The following is a 19729-nucleotide window of genomic DNA, read 5'->3' as shown; positions in this document are numbered from 1 at the left end:
GCAACGTGATGACGTTGGAGGAGAGCGCCAATGATGCAGGGGATCCCGAAGAGGACGCGCCAGAGCCCCGAGGACAGGTAAGTGATTGTCAGCGGACCACACGGGGCATCGTAAGCAGCTATGCGGTGGTAGCTGAAGCAGTCTGCGCTGCCGGATAGCCGTTTATGCGATGGCCCCGACAAACAAAAGTATTGTATGTTGATGCTGCCTTCAACATGCGATGGCCATCGTATCTTGAATTGCTCGTATGTCGGGGCCATCGTAGGTCGGGGGGGTCACTGTGTGTTGAACATAGCTACAAGCTTCCTAATGTGCAGTCATACAGACAGTGCATGGGATATTTAAATCTCTGTTACGCCAGGTTTCCACGCTATTTTTTTCTGGTGTTTTTTTTAGTTTTTGGACATCTGCCACTGCAGTTTTTGAGCCTGTGTGGAAAATAAAACTAGCCTTACAGATTCAGCAAAAGGAACACAACTGGGGGTGATACACAAAGGGCAGGGGTTAATTCCATGCTCTCAGGTTCTGTAAAAAATAATTAAATAAAAACAATAAAATAAATTAGGATTATTATCAGAGGCAGAACAGATCCATTTCCTGAGGCTGGGTTGACATGGTGGCGGGGATGCGGTCAATGCGGTCAATGCGGTCAATGCGGTATGCCTTGTGGACACATCGTCTTTAAATACTCCATCCTGATCTTGCTTTTCATGCCTACTAATGGAGATGGCGGCTTATCTCTTTTGCCTAACTCCGCTCTAGCGTTTTGTATTCAGCAAGATAATAACTTTCCTTGTGGGGGGAAATGTTATACTAGCGATAAGATAATGATTGTCAGATCATAGCAGAAAACCAAACCAACACAGAATTATGGATTTATACAATTTGGTTAGCCATGCAGATAAATAGGACACTGTTTTTTTTTTGCCAACAAATACCTGCAAATAGTAGAATGAAAAATATTGGGACTGTGGGGGGAATAAATAAACACTGAGGGACATATTCAAAAACTAGTGACTCTTATGATAATATAATAAATAATCTAATACCAGATTTTTGTTATCTCTGCACTAGCTATATTTTCAGGATACGGATGGATGAAGGTGTGCTGTTTGATCATTGCACCTGTTGATCCAGGGTCTACTCTGCCTATAGGTAAAATAGGCAGCCGACTGTACATAGTCGGGAACACAACCCAACAAGCAGATAAATCAGACACGATATAAACAAACAGGGCATGATATAGCGTACTAACATACAGTTCAGAAATCGGAATCAGGATAAACGGCAAATGAATAAATGAACAAGACTAGATATAGAACAAGTATATAGCAGAAACCAGCGGATGAACAGATGAACTGAATGTAAAACACTAAACAGATCAGGAAACATAGAACACTGTTCACACTGGAAACATAGAAAGAACAAACTAGACTCCCCACTCCGAACATGAAGGGAAAACAATATTACCTCCAAATAGACTTCCAGCCAGTGGGCACACTCCATCGTGTGATCAGGATACTGGTCTAGAAGGAAACAGAAATACAGGGTGGGCCATTTATATGGATACACCTTAATAAAATGGGAATGGTTGGTGATATTAACTTCCTGTTTGTGGCACATTAGTATATGTGAGGAGGGAAACTTTCCAAGATTGGTGGTGACCATGGTGGCCATTTTGAAGTCGGCCATTTTGAATCCAACCTTTGTTTTTTCAATAGGAAGAGGGTCATGTGACACATCAAATTTATTGGGAATTTGACAAGAAAAACAATAATGTGCTTGGTTTTAACGTAACTTTATTCTTTCATGAGTTAATTACAAGTTTCTGACCACTTATAAAATGTGTTCAATGTGCTGCCCATTGTGTTGGATTGTCAATGCAACCCTCTTCTCCCACTCTTCACACACTGATAGCAACACCACAGGAGAAATGCTAGCACAGGCTTCCAGTATCCGTATACACTGCTATATACTACTATATACACCGCAGGAGAAATGCTAGCACAGGCTTCCAGGCTTCAAAGAACTTCACTTCTGACACCCAGAATTCTTTTCCTTGGTCCTGGTTCTGCTGGTGCTGCCAGTCATTGTGCTGCTATTGCACTTAGAGGCCATGATCGTGTTATTTTTGTTATTTGCCCCAAATTTTCAAAAGGCCAAACACCCTTCTGAAAATGAGGCAAAGTTAACAAAATAAAGAGCCCTAATGACAAGTCTTTGTGTGGCGTCCTGGAACAGGACTTGGTCCTGTCCCTTAGTCTAAAGTCCCCTCAGCCATAGTCCCTCCATGACAATAGGGCTCTCCTTTAGGACTAACCCCTAGTCACCTCATATAAATGGTATTTAATCAAAAAATATATATGTTTAATAGGTTTTATAGGAATACCTCTGTATAGGACCTTAGAGGTCACGTGCCTGTAAATAAATTGTATTATGGTTTAAGGACCTTTGGGTCATGTGATACCCAGAGTTCACTGGGTCAGGACTGACAGGTTCTGCTGACCAATGAGCTTTGTCCCACCCCCTTGATATATAAGGGGCTGCAGCCACTAAATTCTCTCTCTTAGGCCTACTCTCTTGAGACCTGTACATGAAAGCAGGCCCATCTCATCATCTAATCATCTCATCAGCATCAATTCAAGCTAGGCCTGAAGCCTAATACCTAGCAGCCACAAAAAACGTGAGTTATCCAAGCTCAGTTTACTGAATTTTGTGTGACTACTAGAAACTTAAATCTCCTAAAAATAGTAGCACAGTGGCTAGCATCAAAGCTCATTGATCCCGGAGTCCCAGCAAACCTGTGAGGAACCTGTACCACGGTTTTCTCTCTCAAAGACTGTTATGTTCCATGCCGTTGCATAAAATATACAGTAAAGTTACTTCAAGTTTACTTCATAAAACCTTCTGTGGACATTCCGTTATTTCTCCCTGCCGTTTGTGGGACGGTTGGCGGTAGGACTATTACATTGAGGAAACCTCACCCTGGCGTCATGCCAACTAAGGGTTAACACCAATGTACCCTACATTATCACCAGCACATCCCTGTCACCACATTTGACTATTTACCCAAATGTTTTTTGTGTACAATTCTCCATGCAGAAGGAATTCTTCTCGTTGCTGTGGTTTTGCTACAATGTAGTAGTCAGCCATTGGTGATTAGGACAGACTGGATGCCGGGCTGATACATTTTACCAACACTGATATATTTTATATATTTTATCAGACTATTAAGACACAAAAAAGCTTTATGCAATTGATATACAGTGGTCCCTCAACATACGATGGTAATCCGTTCCAAATGGACCATCGTTTGTTGCAACCATCGCATGTTGAGGGATCCGTGCAATGTAAAGTATAGGACAGTGGTCTACAACCTGCGGACCTCCAGATGTTGCAAAACTACAACACCCAGCATGCCCGGACAGCCAAAGGCTGTCCGGGCATGCTGGGAGTTGTAGTTTTGCAACATCTGGAGGTCCGCAGGTTGAAGACCACTGGTATTGGAGGTTGTACTCACCTGTCCCCGCCGCTCCAGACCATCACCGCTCGTCACCGCTGCCCTGGATGTCGCCTTCCATCGCTGTCGCCGCGTCCCCAGGGTGTCCCCGATGCTCCGGCAAGGCCTCTGCTTCCCCGACATCCGCGCTCTCCGCTGCCGCCATCACGTCGTTACGCACCCAGCTCCTATTGGATGACGGGACGGCATGCGCAGTGACGTGATGACGACGATGAAGAGCGCCGACGATGCAGGGGATCCCGAAGAGGACAACCCGGAGCCCCGAGGACAGGTAAGTGATCGTCAGCGGACCACACAGGGCACCGTAAACGGCTATCCGGTGGCAGCTGAAGCAGTCTGCGCTGCCGGATAGCCATTTATGCGATGGCCCCGACATACAAAAGCATCGTATCTTGATGCTGCCTCTGAGAGGCCATCGTATGTTGAAATGATCGTATGTCGGGGCCATCGTAGGTCGGGGGGTCACTATATTTGGCTTGCAGAAGTTTGCTTAGATCAGTGTCCCCCAACCTTTGACTCTCCAGGTGTTGGAAAACTACAACTACCTTCATTCACTGACAGCTTGGAATAGCAGTTGCACTTTGTAGATTAGTGTTTCCCATCCTGTGGTTTTCTGGCTGCTCCCAGACTAAAACTCTTACTATTCCAGACACAGCACCACACCTGACGATGGGCTGTGTCTGGTATTGCAATTTTGCTCCATAAGCCTGCCATGACGCACAGTAGTTTCTATTCTTTTCTTTTTAAACTGCCCCTGCAGTGTTTAAGCCCCAAAGTGTATTCTAAAGGAATGAGAAATAAAAAGAAAGGACTTGTACTTCTCCTTCCCACTGGATCCACTGCTGGCCTTGGCTCAATAGCTGCAGTGCAGTATAAAAAAACAAAATAGAAACTGTCGTGTGTGAAGGCCGCCTTATGGTGGATTGTGCTGAACCAGACACATATAGGGGGAGATTTATCAAAACCTGTGCAAAGGAAAAGATGGCCAGATTTTCTGCAGAGGCCTTGTTAAAAATGAAAGAAGCGATCTGATTGGTTGCTATGGGCAACTGGGCAACTTTTCCTCTGCACAGGTTTTGATGAATCTCCCCAATACTGTGATGCTTTTTTTTGGCAGAAAGCAGCCACGATTTTTTTAACCCTGGACAACTTTTCTAACAAAAAGGTATTGACTAAAGCAGATCAACTCCTTAGGAGACATGCAATAGAACTTAGAATCTTAAGGAAGTGACATCATCATGACACGGTGGTGTCTCTCAGGTTATACCGATAGCAGTCAACAAATGATCCCACTTGATGCTTTATCTTGCATACGATTAGACTGCTACTCTTCTACCTGAAGATGATGCTTCGATATTGTCCTCTTCTCGCTTTTGTAGCTGCCATTTTCTTGCTTTATTTCATTCCTGCAAGCAGCTCAACCACTATTGCGAAAGATGACGACATACTCAGCTCTACAAAATGCCCGGCATACCTCCTGTTTGAAACGGCTGCTTATCTGTCTGACGTGACAATTGAACTTCCTTGCCAATGCAAGCCTGAGGAAACAAAGTACGTGGTATGGTACTACCAGAAGAAGAGCGGAGACAAGCCCATGGTCCTCACAGACTTCAAAGGTACGGTGCAACTCGATGTAGAAAATGTTCGGGACGCTTATGATACCTCTTTAAAGTTCACTATCCGGATGTTCAACCTTATTGTACATAAGGCACAAATAGAAAATTCCGGAAATTATCTATGCGGCACACAGGATGGACACTTCTTTTATGGATACAATGTTGATATTCAGGACTCCAAGGATGCCCTTGTATCTTTTGTAGAGAAAGATGGCAAGCCACAGCCACATCTGAAAAACAAATACTTTGTAGCCTTCACCACTTTTTCGGATTGGACAGTGTGTGACCGATGTGATGTCAGAGGGGAACAAAGGAGCATTGGCCTGTGCTATGTCAATAGTTCCTACCTCAACCCCAGATTTCATGCAAACAAGAATGATGTGTCTTCATGTGGCTCAGAAGCTGTTCCACTCAAATTCAAGAAATTGCTCTCCAAGCGAAGACCAGAGATCCTGATCCGGAGCTGCATGACTAAATGTCATGTGCGGAAGAAGGGAGTTATGGGCATGTTGAGCACTCTGATGCACACTATAGGAAAGCTTAAAGATTACATCCCATGGATCTCTAAGGTACCAATGGAGATTCATACTCAAACAATGGGCAGCAGAATGAGTATTTCTTGTCCAGGAGTAAGGCCGGAACATGCGGTGGCCTGGGACAAAGATAATGAGCGACTTTATCTCACAGAGAATCTAATTGGTGCTAAAAAGTCTATGAGAGTCTTCATTGATCATGGAGGCCATCTGAACTTTCGCTCCATCCAGTACAGTGACGCAGGAACCTACTATTGCTGGCTGCAGGGGAAACTGACGGCCGGCTTTAAGTTGTCTGTGCAAAGAGATCCTCTGAAAAAACGTAAGTTCAGCGATCCAGATGCTATATTTGTCATGAAGAACATTTTGATAAGTATTCCAGTACTCATCATTATCTTCATCGTCGTTCATTGTGCAAAGTTCTTTTGCTGTTGTACCTGAGCCTCCTCCTGTGTGCCGAACATTGCAGTTCAATACATGATGACGGAGTATGAGATCCATACAGAAAGGAAGAAGATGTCTTCTATATATCTAGTGTTGCTTTGCATGTTAATATTAATAAAACGAATAAAATGCTTCCGTGTTTTATTTTATTTTTAATATAAGTAACAAAGTTCATGGTCTGTTTAACCCCACCAGGACCAAGGGCGTACCTGTATGCCCTCTGTGTTTCTCTTCACCACCGGTAATCTGGCGGTGAACGGAACAGGATGCCTTCCATCGAATCAGGGCTGCCTGCCGTTACCTGCACATGAATCAGGGTTCCTGTTGGGGGTGACAATGACGGCACCCACTCCGCTCCTCTTCCAGAGGGCGAGAGCGGGTGCTGGGAGGTGATACCAGCAATGGGGCACCCCCAATCCCTGGTGTCAGTGGCGGTATTGCGGGCCTCAGAACCGGCGACGACGATCAACGGCAAGGAAATGACAGCAGCAGTAGGAGGTGAGGCCTTGCCTTCTGCTGTTGCTTAGCAACAACTCCCAGCATGCACAGCCAAAGGGCACGCTGAGAGTTTTAGTTTTGCAACAGCTGGAGGCACATAGGTTGCGAAACATTGGGTTAGGATTTGTTACCTAACTCAGTGTTTTGCAACCAGTGTGCCTCCAGCTGTTGCAAAACTACAACTCCCAGCATGCACTGATAGACCATGTATGCTGGGCATTGTAGTTTTGCAACAGCTGGAGGTACACTGGTGCAGAAACACTGCGGTAATCTGTTACCTTACATATTGTTTCCCAACCAGTGTGCCTCCAGCTGTTGCTTAACTACAACTCCGAGCATCCACGGTCTGTCACAGCATGCTGAGAGTTATAGTATTGCAACAGCTGGAGGCCCCCCCAATGTGACACGGGCGGGGGTTTTCAGTGAGTTTTCCACTGCAAGTTTGAGCTGCGGCAAATTTTCCGCCACAGCTCTAATTCCCAGCTGGAAACTTGCTGTGAACCCAGTTAGACCTGTTTCCAAAATGGAGCCTCCAGCTGTTGCAAAACAACAACTCCCATTATTGCCGGACAGCCATTGGGGGGCAATTTTGGGGGCCATTTCTCCTTTTACCCCTTATGAAAAGGTAAAGTTGAGGTCTACACCAGCATGTTAGTGTAAAAAAAAAAAATGTTTTTTTACACTAACATGCTGGTGTTGCCCCATACGTTTCATTTTCACAAGAGGCAAAGTTAAAAAAGCCCCTCAAAATTTGTAATGCAATGGAAATACCCCATATGTAGGTGTTAAAGTGCTCTGCGGGCGCACAACAGGGCTCAGGAGTGAGAGCACACCATGTCCATTTGAGGCCTAAACTGGTGATTTGCTCAGTGGTGTCTGCTGGTTACTAGTGTTGGGCACGAATATTCGCATTTCAAATTTTTATAGCGAATATGGCAAATTCACGAATTTGTGAATATTGCGAATATATTCACTATATATAAAAAATTACGAATATTAACTTTTTTCCGCTTATTCGCATATGTGAATATTCGCATATTCCTTCTTTTCACTTGTGGGCCAATTAGAATGATGCAAATACACTTGTCAGCGGTTATCAACAACATCCCTAGCAACCAATAGTAGAGTTGCCCACCCCCTCACTGTTTTCTTCCGCAAATACACGAATATGCAAATATAACAAATACGCGAAATTCTCGAATATAGGACGAATATTCGTCTATATATTAGTGAAATATCGCGAATCCGAATATGGCCAATACCGCTCAACACTATAAAAGAATAAGGGGGAAGAAGTTTTGTCTGCCATTTACGAAATGCCATACCTTCAGCATGTGATTTTGGGAAAATGCCTTTTAGCCTAAAAATGCCACAAAAGGGTAAAAACGTGCCAAAAGAGAAAGCAGAAAACACAATGGCCTGATTTACTAAGAGTGGAGTGGAGGTTTTTTTGTGGGTTTTAATTCCCTACAAATTTTTTTCCCTACATTTTTCACTTTTCCCTACATTTTCCTTTTTTTACACATGCTCTGATCTGTTGGGTTTTCCTCAGCTCAAATCCACCACATTTTCTGTGGAAACCTCAGTAAGTATGTTGTGTTTTTGTGAAAATGTTGGGATCACGCCCCTTTTGGTGACCACGCCCCATTTCCCCCATGGCCATGCCCATTTTTAAAGGGGTTTTCTTAGTAAAATGGAGAGCTAGTAGGGTTTTTTCAATCCTGGCACAAATTCTGGTGCAGACAGAATTTCTGGCGCAATGCGCCAGAGTCTGGCTCACAACCCGTCAACACATGTCGGGTTTGTAATAGTAAATGAGGGACAATGTGTGGCATTTCATGTCTCCCTATTGACTCCCAGGTTGACTAGGGGATATTATAGCTGCTATGACCCCCACCAGATCATCTATCATTTAACACCTTTAACTTAATTTTAGCTTATTCCCTCCCATAAATGACATAAGACATGTGTTGGTTAAGCAAAGGCCACAGCAGCCCATTTATTAAATAACATAAATAATCAATTACAACATTGTAAACCGATGTATGAACGTCATACATAACAATATAACCTGTCCTAACATTAGGATGTCTATTAGCGCAGGAGAAGAACCTGAGGGGCACCGTTACCAGACCACAGGTGATGGGATCTTCACTTGCTCCTAGCCGTAGCTCACCTGCACAGGAGCACCATTTTGTGAAGCCCACCAACCTGAATTCCACCTTCTGGCTGGGAACCGCTCCCAGCCCACCTCCACACCATCCAACATACCATGCCCATCCACTGGTGCCTCCCCAGATTCCTCTCCTGACCCCGCCACAACGGGGACAAGTGACCCCTTACTTGTCCCCGTTCCTCCACAGCCTCAATGCCCTCTCCACCGTCTCCTTCAACTCAAGAAGCCACAAATCCATACCCATCCCATTAAGATGAATACCATCCGAGGCCACAAAATCCGCACCCCCTTCCTCCAAATCCCGGTGTCGCGCCACCAAACCACCATTCCTGGCCACGAACTTACTCACCGCCTTATTCACCTTAATCCTCGCCTTGTTGATCGCTACCACCGACCGAGCCTGCCTCCATTTCTGCCTGGCAACCATCTCGGACCACACCAGGACCAAATCTGGAAAGAGGACCACAAACGCAACAGGTCCAGTTTAATGTCCCTGATCAAATCACGAGACCTGCGCACACCCAAATCATTCCCACCTAAATGGACCACTAAGATATCTGGGGACCGGTCCAGCTGAACAAAGAACTGGACCCTGGACAACAGTTCTGACCACCTCATGCCCCCTTTTCCCAACCAGCGAACCTGGGCCACCGAACCGTCCAATCCCAACTGTCTGCCCGCCGGCCGAACCCCTGCCCTTACTGCCCCTCGCGTCACATACGAATGGCCGACAATCCAGACAAGCCCAGTCGCTCCACCTGAAACGACAAAAGAAAAGAATACAGTACAACCCACAGGCGCAAACACACGCACATCACAACAAATGAGGACGAACGTACAGCCTATACCTCTCAGATTCCCACCTCCCAATCTGCTTGACCATTTCCGGTCCCAGGCCCCACCGAGACGCCTCGGTCGCCGCACCTATCCGGAAGGAATGAGAACTGTAGTCCTCTGCCACGAATCCCGCCGCGCGCAAACACTTACGGAAAACCCCCACAAACTGAAAACGAGACAGAAAACCCCCGTCAGCATGGACCAGCAACGGACCCACAATCCCCACCCGCAAAGCCAAAAACGCGGAGTAACAAGCCACCGGGCACATCTCCGAACTCCCCAGGCGCGCCAAACGCACCACCGCCCCCCGACCCAGCTGATCCGTCTTTGACCGCCGAACGCGGCACTGCAAAACCCCCTCCACCAAAACCACATCCGAAAAAAGAAGCCCCCCGGCCCGACAACGACTAGGAGACACCAACTCCGATATACGAAAAGCCCCAAAAAACGCCAACGCAAAAGCCAAACGGAACAAACATAGCTCATATACCGAAAAACACACCCCAGCCAATAAAGAACCCAAGCGCAACAACAACGAAAATGTCACCGGTTTGCGCAAATCCCTAGAACTAGCCCCCTTACGAAACCCCCGCACCGCCTGCCGCACCAAAAAAGACTTCGTCCCATCCGGCACTCCCCGGACCTTGAACCAAAAGGCCAGAGCCGCCATCCGGCGACCCAGACCCGACGGGGACACCCGCTCACAAAAAGCCCTGCCTACATAAAATAAAAGAGCCGCCTCCCATTCCGAAGGGGCGCCCGTAATGGAAAGCTGCCAAAGCAATAACTCCCAATCTGCCCACCACCGACTATAAGACTCCCACGTTGACCTGGTCACAGACCGTCCCACAAGGCCCATCGCCACAGCTAAACCAGCCTCCACAGCCACTCCGGACAAGGGATCCCCTGCTCCTCGGCCTCCGGCGCCAACTCCCGAAATCGATCCCACTGCAAACGAGAGAGAGCATCAGCGACTGAGTTAACCACCCCCGGCACATGCAAAGCGACAACATGCGAATTAAGCTCCAAACCCCGCAGCACCAGGTGACGCAGCAGCGTAACAACCGGCGGAGAATTCGCCGTCTGATTATTGATAGCCTGTACCACCCTCCTATTGCGAAACAAGTCCCCCCACACCTCCAGCGCCACCACAATCGGAAACAATTCAAGCAAAGCCAAGTTCCGCGTCAAACCCGCCACCCGCCAGACCTCCGGCCACTGACCCACACACCATTGACCCTGCAAATAGGCCCCAAAACCGCAACCGCCCGCCGCGTCGGTAAACAACTCCAAATCCCAATTAGAAACCGGGCAACCCATCACCACTGACCGACCGTTGTACCTGCCCAAAAAATCCTGCCAAACCCGCAAGTCCGCCCTCAAGTCTGCCGACAACCTGACATAGTGGGTAGGCCGCGAAACCCCCGCAGTAGCCGCCGCAAGCCGCCGGCAAAAAACCCTCCCCATAGGCATGATCCTGCAGGCGAAATTGAGACGACCCAGTAGTGACTGGACCTCCCGCAATTGCAATTTCTTAACCCTGCATGCCCTATCGACCTCCTCTTTCAGCTCACTCAGCTTCTCATCCGGCAACCGACACTCCATCGCCACGGTATCAATAATGATCCCCAGAAACTTAACCGCCGTAGACGGGCCCTCCGTCTTGTCTGGCGCCAACGGGACGCCAAACCATGTTGCGACCCGCTCCATCTCCTGCAACAGCACCGCACAGACCCGAGACCCAGCCGGGCCCAAAAAAAGAAAGTCATCCAAGTAGTGCAACACCGAGTCCAACTGGGACTCCCGCCGCACCACCCACTCTAAAAACGAACTAAACTTTTCAAAAAATGCACACGAGATAGAACAACCCATGGGCAAACAAAGGTCAACGAAAAAACTATCACCTAAGCAACAACCCAACAAGTAAAAACTGTCAGGATGAACAGGCAGCAGGCGAAAAGCTGCCTCTATGTCAGTTTTCGCCAATAAAGCCCCCTGCCCAAAACGCCGCACCCACACCAACGCAGCGTCGAAAGAAGTGTACGACACCGCACACAAAACCGGGTCAATGCCGTCATTCACCGATCCCCCTTCAGGATGGGAGAGATGGTGAATGAGGCGAAACTTGCCAGGCTCTTTTTTGGGCACTAGGCCCAAAGGCGACACCCGCAATCCCTCAATAGGAGAGCCAGCAAAGGGACCAGCCATCCTCCCCAGCTCCACCTCGTGCAAAAGCTTTTCTTCCACCAGCTCCGGACGGGCCCGTGCCGAAACCAAATTCCGCACCTGCCCCCCCGAACCCGCCGACCCGGAAAAGGGGATCCGAAAACCCTCCGCAAAACCCAAGCGCAACAGCTCTGCCGCCTCCCTATTTGGGTAAAGCGCGAGGAAAGGCAACATCCTTTCCACCCGCATCGGCGCCACCCCTCTTCTGGTCAGCCTCTCCCGGCTTACCCTTCCCCCGCCGGAAACAGCGTGACAAACCGTGTCCCCCACCCCCGCAACCGGAACATTCGTGCTTGAACCGGCAATCCGCCCCGAACTTGCAGCTCCCTTCGTTGAACTGCCAACAAACCCCACGCCCGGCCCCCCCTGACCGCCCTGACCCCAAACCCGAACCCCCGACACCGTCCCGAAAGGACTGCGGCCCGGTCCCGCTACGAGGAGCCGCCATCAGCCGCATCCACAAACCGATATCCTTATGCTCCCAACGCAGATCCGGACGCACCGCCATGCGTTGCCGGAACTGCTCGTCGTACCGAAGCCACGCCGAGCCCCCATAAATCCGATACGCCTCCCCCACCGCATCCATGTAGCAGAAGAGACCGGAGCAGGACTCCGGCGCCCTCTCACCCACCACGCCAGCCAAAATGGCGAAGGCCTGCCCTGAAGCCAATTGGAGAACGTCCGCGGTATCAGCCGATACCGCCGACGCTCCTCCTCCTCCACCTTTTCCAACCGCTTAGACTCGTCCGGCCGGACCCTGTCCAAGTTGAACTTATCCAGCGGCAGGAGCGAAAAAATGTCGACATACTCCAAATTTTTTCCCGGACCTCCGCCTTGAGATGAGCGCCCAATGGGCCCTCAAAACAAACATAAATCTACCCCCTAGCCGCATCCGCAAGTCGAACCCCTCCCCAGAGCCCGACGCCGCCACTACCGGGGCCCCCACCGACGAGCCCGACCCAGTCCCCCCAACCGGACCCGACACCCCAGCACCCCCCCCAGCCTGCTGCACCCCCCCCCCCAGCCCCCCAAACAGGTACCGGAGACACCTGGGAACCCCCCGCCCCCAGACCACTCCCCCGCAGTAAAGCATGCAAGCCATTAAAAAACAATTGTAAATCGCCCACCCCCCCCCCCCCAAAACCCCCCAGACTGGAGACAGTGGTAGACTCACCCGACCTCACCGGCTCGGAACCAGCGGCCGTAACTCCAGAAGAAGGGCGACTCCGGACATCACGGGTGACAGACACATCTTCCAAGGAAAGGACCGGGGGGACCCCGTCCGACGACTCCGCAGCAGCAGAATTCGCCCCACCAGCGGCTTGGACGGACAGTGGTGGCGACCGAACCCCGCTGACGCCAACACCCGCTACAACCCCGGAGGGGAGCAGGGGACAAGACAGCGGGTCCAGGGTCTCTGTAGATTCTCCAGCCAGCAGCAGCAGATCATCCTCACTGACCTCACTGAGAGCAGCCTCGATCTCGTCTCCTCCCAGAAGCACCGCCCCCCTGCCGGCAGCAGCAGCAGGGGACACCGCAGAACCAGCCCTCCTGCTCCCCCTGGAAGAGGAAGCAGAGGGCGCAACATGAATAACGGCCCGGGTAGCAACCAGGCCTGCAGGAGACTGCCCCCCCGACTGAGGGGCAGAGGAAACAGCAGCTCCGGATCTCCGCCGGGCCCGCCCTCCAGAGCGGGCCGCACCACGCGCCGGTCCCTCACCGAAGCCCTGGGGCGCGCCGACAGCACGCCCCGCACCGCTCCTCACAACAGGCCGACCGAGGGGTGCCTGACCGGACCGCCCCCCGCCCGACGCTCCGGACCCACGGCAGGAAGCGGCCGGAGAAGGACTCACCCGTCGGTGCCTGGGAATAGGGGAAGCTGCAGGTGACAGGTGCTCCGGCGGGCGAGAGCGCCGGCCGCTAGAACGGGGCCCGGACTCCCCCGCCGAAAGCACCGGAGAGGCGGTGAGGGATGGGAGCGCATCCTCCAGCCACTGGGAGCCGCACCGGAGGACCTCATCCCGCACGCGCCGCAGAATCGCCTCCATGTCTGCCATGGCACAGGTAGGGACACTTCTTCAGCCACGCAGATTGTGGCCCCCGTACAAATGCCCTCTCCTATATACCCTCCTTAACTCCTCCCTACTCCCTCACTAAAAGCCCGCGCTTCCCTAGCTCCCTCCTCTAAACTCCTCTCATTTAACCCCTACCTTCCCGCATAATACCCCTGTCATGGGGCCCCTCCGTTCCCATTCTGTCCCCTCCAGGGCTTTCTAACATCTTGCGACAGCATTTTTAGCCCAAAAAAGTCCATACTGTTCGTATGAACATACAGTTACATACCACAAAAGGCTTGAACAAAGAACAGAAACTAATAAATGCTAAGAAAATAATACTAAACATTTATGAGACATCCCTATTTATTGAGTATTTAACATTCGGAACATTGCCAAAAACAATGATGTCCTCAAAATTCTTTTTATGGAAAAATTCAAAAAGGTTTTCATCATCATCAATTCTTGATTGAAAAAAAAAAATCCCAACAAGTGACAGGTTGCAGGTTGAATGACTGCAGAATATGCATGATAATTATCTTTACACTATTATAAAGCAAATATTGACCAAAAATTTACATCCCAAATACTCTATTGGGCTTTAAAAATGTCATACATTAGGAAAACATCTAGACTATGCCCCCCCTTTTTTTTTTTTTTTTAAAGATGAGAATAGTGTAAAAAAATGTATTTGGTGTAAAAGCTTCCGAGTGTTAAGCAGGGTTCCCGCTGCAGAATTTCTGTACTGAATTCGGCAGTAAATTCTGCAGAAATTAATTGCCCATTCACTTCAATGGAATTCCTGCAGCCCAAATTATGTAGCTGTGTGAAAGGGATGGCAGAATTCCATTGAAGTACATTGGCAATTAATTTCTGCAGAATTTTTATGCAGACTTCCGTGCAGAAATTCTCCTTTGTAGACTGCCATTGGGGGAGCCTTAAAAGTGTATTCCCCTGGAAAACCTTTTCTTTTTAAAAAATTTTTTTTTTTAAATCAACTGGTGCCAGAAAGTTAAACAGATTTGTAAATTACTTTTATTAAAAAAAAATCTTAATCCTTCCAGTACTTATCAGCTTCTGTATGCTCCACAGGAAGTCCTTTTCTTTTTGAATTTCCTTTCTGTTTGACCACAATGCTCTCTGCTGTCACCTCTGTCCATGTCAGGAACTGTCCAGAGCAAGAGAGATTTGCTATGGGGATTTGCTCCTGCTCTGGACAATTCCTGACATGGACAGAGGTGTCAGCAGAGAGCACTGTGGTTAGGCAGAAAGGAAATTCAAAAAGAAAAGAACTTCCTGTGGAACATACAGCAGATGATAAGTACTGGAAGGAGTAAGATTTTTTAATAAAAGTAATTTACAAATCTGTTTAACTTTCTGGCACCAGTTGATTTAACCCTTTAAGGACGCAGCCCTTTTTCACCTTAAGGATTGAGCCCTTTTTCGCAATTCTGACCACCATCACTTTACGCATTAATAACTCTAAAACACTTTTACTGAATATTCAGATTCTGAGAATGTTTTTTCGTGACATATTCTACTTTATTTTGGTGGTAAATTTTGGTCATTACTTGCATCCATTTTTGGTGAAAAATTCCAAAATTTCATGAAAATTTTGAAAATGTTGCATTTTTATAACTTTGAAGCTCTCTGCTTGTAAGGAAAATGGATATTCCAAATAAATAAAATTTTTATTCACAAATACAATATGTCCACTTTATATGTAAAAGAAGAAAAAGAAAATGGCAGCAGCACACTTGGTCAACAAAATGGAGGCTCTTAGCGCACTGTTTGATCAAAACGTGTCCCCCATCCACCACGTGGAGTGGGCCTCATATAGGATGGGACCCTAACATTCACTCACCTCAGGCTGGGCGACATGCTGGATCCACTAACAACCTAAAACCACCTCCTGTGAAATAGGGGAGGGGATGCACGGCCTGAGGTGAGTGAATGTTAGGGTCCCATCCTATATGAGGCCACCTCCACGTGGTGGATGAGGGACACGTTTTGATCAAAAAATGCGCTAAGAGCCTCCATTTTGTTGACCAAGTGTGCTGCTGCCATTTTCTTTTTTTTTTACATGTCTTGTACTTGCCACAGTAGCGTGCACTCATGTTTTGGGCTAGGTGCTGACTACATTTTTGTTTCATTTTGTTTTTGATGTCCACTTTATATTGGCATCATAAAATGGACATATTTTTACTTTTTGAAAAAATTAGAGGGCTTCAAAGTAGAGCAGCAATTTTCCAAAATTTCATGAAACTTGCAAAATCTGAAGGGACAGATGTTAAAGAACTACAACTCCCAGCATGCCTGGGCAGTCTAAGAATGCTGAGAGTTGTAGTTTGGCAACATCTGGAGGGCTACCGTTTGGGCACCACTGTAACAGTGGTCTCCAAACTGTAACCCTCCAGATTTTGCAAAACTACAACTCCCAGCATGCCCAGACAGCCTTTGGCTGTATGGGCATGCTGGGACTTTCAGTTTGGCACCCACTAGGAAGGGCAGCAGTAAATATCCCTTACTGCCCCCTTCCTTTACCCCCCCCCCCACCGTCGGTCAGGGCTGGATCATCATTGGTGCTCATGGAACACCTGCTCCGGGCCCCGTGCCCGCAGAGGGCCCCGTCACATTCGGGACATCCCTGCGGGCTGCTTAGTAGCGGATCGGGGCCCCCGATAGCCCGGCAGTGGCCACTTTATGATTTCAGCAGGCATCCCGGTTCGGTCCCCAACCAGCTAGCGGCGGGGACTGGAATTCCCACGGGCGTATGCATATGCCCCATGTCCTTAAGGACTCGGGATGCAGGGCGTATGCATACGCCCGGCGTCCTGAAGAGGTTAAGACAGACTGGATGCCGGGCTGATAGATTTTACCAACACTGATATATTTTATATATTTTAGCAGACTATTAAGAAACAAAAAAGCTTTAGGACATTGATGTACAGTGGTCCCTCAACATACAATGGTAATCCATTCCAAATGGACCATCGTTTGTTGAAAACATCGTATGTTGAGGAATCCGTGCAATGTTAAGTATAGGACAGTGGTCTACAACCTGCGGACCTCCAGATGTTGCACAACTACAACAGTGACGTGATGACGATGATGAAGAGCACCGACGATGCAGGGGATCCCGATGAGGACGCGCCGGAGCCCGAGGACAGGTAAGTGATCGTCAGCAGACCACACGGGGCACCGTAAACGGCTATCTGGCGGCAGCTGAAGCAGTCTGTGCTGCCGGATAGCCATTTATGCGATGGCCCCGACATACAAAAGCATCGTATGTTGATGCTGCCTCTGAGAGGCCATCGTATGTTGAAATGATCGTATGTCGGGGCCATCGTAGGTCGGGGGGTCACTATATTTGGCTTGCAGAAGTTTGCTTAGATCAGTGTCCCCCAACCTTTGACTCTCCAGGTGTTGGAAAACTACAACTACCTTCATTCACTGACAGCTTGGAATAGCAGTTGCACTTTGTAGATTTGCGTTTCCCATCCTGTGGTTTTCTGGCTGCTCCCAGACTAAAACTCTTACTATTCCAGACACAGCACCACACCTGACGATGGGCTGTGTCTGGTATTGCAATTTTGCTCCATAAGCCTGCCATGACGCACAGTAGTTTCTATTCTTTTCTTTTTAAACTGCCCCTGCAGTGGTTAAGCCCCAAAGTGTATTCTAAAGGAATGAGAAATAAAAAGAAAGGACTTGTACTTCTCCATCCCACTGGATCCACTGCTGGCCTTGGCTCAATAGCTGCAGTGCAGTATAAAAAAACAAAATAGAAACTGTCGTGTGTGAAGGCCGCCTTATGGTGGATTGTGCTGAACCAGACACATATAGGGGGAGATTTATCAAAACCTGTGCAAAGGAAAAGATGGACAGATTTTCTGCAGAGGCCTTGTTAAAAATGAAAGAAGCGATCTGATTGGTTGCTATGGGCAACTTGGCAACTTTTCCTCTGCACAGGTTTTGATGAATCTCCCCAATACTGTGATGCTTTTTTTTGGCAAAAAGCAGCCACGATTTTTTTAACCCTGGACAACTTTGCTAACAAAAAGGTATTGAGTAAAGCAGATCAACTCCTTAGGAGACATGCAATAGAACTTAGAATCTTAAGGAAGTGACATCATCATGACACGGTGGTGTCTCTCAGGTTATACCGATAGCAGTCAACAAATGATCCCACTTGATGCTTTATCTTGCATACGATTAGACTGCTACTCTTCTACCTGAAGATGATGCTTCGATATTGTCCTCTTCTCGCTTTTGTAGCTGCCATTTTCTTGCTTTATTTCATTCCTGCAAGCAGCTCAACCACTATTGCGAAAGATGACGACATACTCAGCTCTACAAAATGCCCGGCATACCTCCTGTTTGAAACGGCTGCTTATCTGTCTGACGTGACAATTGAACTTCCTTGCCAATGCAAGCCTGAGGAAACAAAGTACGTGGTATGGTACTACCAGAAGAAGAGCGGAGACAAGCCCATGGTCCTCACAGACTTCAAAGGTACGGTGCAACTCGATGTAGAAAATGTTCGGGACGCTTATGATACCTCTTTAAAGTTCACTATCCGGATGTTCAACCTTATTGTACATAAGGCACAAATAGAAAATTCCGGAAATTATCTATGCGGCACACAGGATGGACACTTCTTTTATGGATACAATGTTGATATTCAGGACTCCAAGGATGCCCTTGTATCTTTTGTAGAGAAAGATGGCAAGCCACAGCCACATCTGAAAAACAAATACTTTGTAGCCTTCACCACTTTTTCGGATTGGACAGTGTGTGACCGATGTGATGTCAGAGGGGAACAAAGGAGCATTGGCCTGTGCTATGTCAATAGTTCCTACCTCAACCCCAGATTTCATGCAAACAAGAATGATGTGTCTTCATGTGGCTCAGAAGCTGTTCCACTCAAATTCAAGAAATTGCTCTCCAAGCGAAGACCAGAGATCCTGATCCGGAGCTGCATGACTAAATGTCATGTGCGGAAGAAGGGAGTTATGGGCATGTTGAGCACTCTGATGCACACTATAGGAAAGCTTAAAGATTACATCCCATGGATCTCTAAGGTACCAATGGAGATTCATACTCAAACAATGGGCAGCAGAATGAGTATTTCTTGTCCAGGAGTAAGGCCAGAACATGCGGTGGCCTGGGACAAAGATAATGAGCGACTTTATCTCACAGAGAATCTAATTGGTGCTAAAAAGTCTATGAGAGTCTTCATTGATCATGGAGGCCATCTGAACTTTCGCTCCATCCAGTACAGTGACGCAGGAACCTACTATTGCTGGCTGCAGGGGAAACTGACGGCCGGCTTTAAGTTGTCTGTGCAAAGAGATCCTCTGAAAAAACGTAAGTTCAGCGATCCTGATGCTATATTTGTCATGAAGAACATTTTGATAAGTATTCCAGTGCTCATCATTATCTTCCTCGTCGTTCATTGTGCAAAGTTCTTTTGCTGTTGTACCTGAGCCTCCTCCTGTGTGCCGAACATTGCAGTTCAATACATGATGACGGAGTATGAGATCCATACAGAAAAGAAGAAGATGTCTTCTATATATCTAGTGTTGCTTTGCATGTTAATATTAATAAAACGAATAAAATGCTTCCGTGTTTTAAATTTTTTTTTTATATAAGTAACAAAGTTCATGGTCTGTTTAACCCCACCAGGACCAAGAGCGTACCTGTATGGTCTCTGTGTTTCTCTTCACCACCGGTAATCTGGCGGTGAATGGAACAGGATGCCTGCCATCGAATCAGGGCTGCCTGCCGTTACCTGCACGTGAATAAGGACTCCTGCTGGGGGT

At 47.9% G+C, this 19729-nt stretch overlaps 2 protein-coding genes across 2 annotated transcripts; both read left to right on the top strand.

Moving 5' to 3' along the window:
• Positions 1-4765: 4765 nt before the first annotated feature.
• Positions 4766-6143, top strand: LOC130356997 (Ig-like V-type domain-containing protein FAM187A). Its single transcript, XM_056559270.1, has one exon. It carries the CDS (start codon positions 4863-4865, stop codon positions 6108-6110), a length of 1248 nt encoding a protein of 415 aa, XP_056415245.1. The 5' UTR covers positions 4766-4862; the 3' UTR covers positions 6111-6143.
• An 11902-nt stretch (positions 6144-18045) lies between these two features.
• Positions 18046-19529, top strand: LOC130357000 (Ig-like V-type domain-containing protein FAM187A). Its single transcript, XM_056559272.1, has one exon. The coding sequence runs from the start codon at positions 18146-18148 to the stop codon at positions 19391-19393; it is 1248 nt and encodes a 415-aa protein (XP_056415247.1). The 5' UTR covers positions 18046-18145; the 3' UTR covers positions 19394-19529.
• The last annotated feature ends 200 nt before the right edge of the window (positions 19530-19729 follow it).

This window comes from Hyla sarda, chromosome 2, assembly GCF_029499605.1.
Source record: "Hyla sarda isolate aHylSar1 chromosome 2, aHylSar1.hap1, whole genome shotgun sequence".
NCBI classification, from domain to species: Eukaryota; Metazoa; Chordata; class Amphibia; order Anura; family Hylidae; genus Hyla; species Hyla sarda.
The sequence above is the reverse complement of the archived record's forward strand: the minus strand, read 5'-3'. Positions and strand labels throughout refer to the sequence as shown.

Bases quoted from the DNA above. Each gene is read 5' to 3' on its own strand.
- LOC130356997 (XM_056559270.1), top strand. From the start codon at position 4,863: ATGATGCTTCGATATTGTCCTCTTCTCGCTTTTGTAGCTGCCATTTTC.
- LOC130357000 (XM_056559272.1), top strand. From the start codon at position 18,146: ATGATGCTTCGATATTGTCCTCTTCTCGCTTTTGTAGCTGCCATTTTC.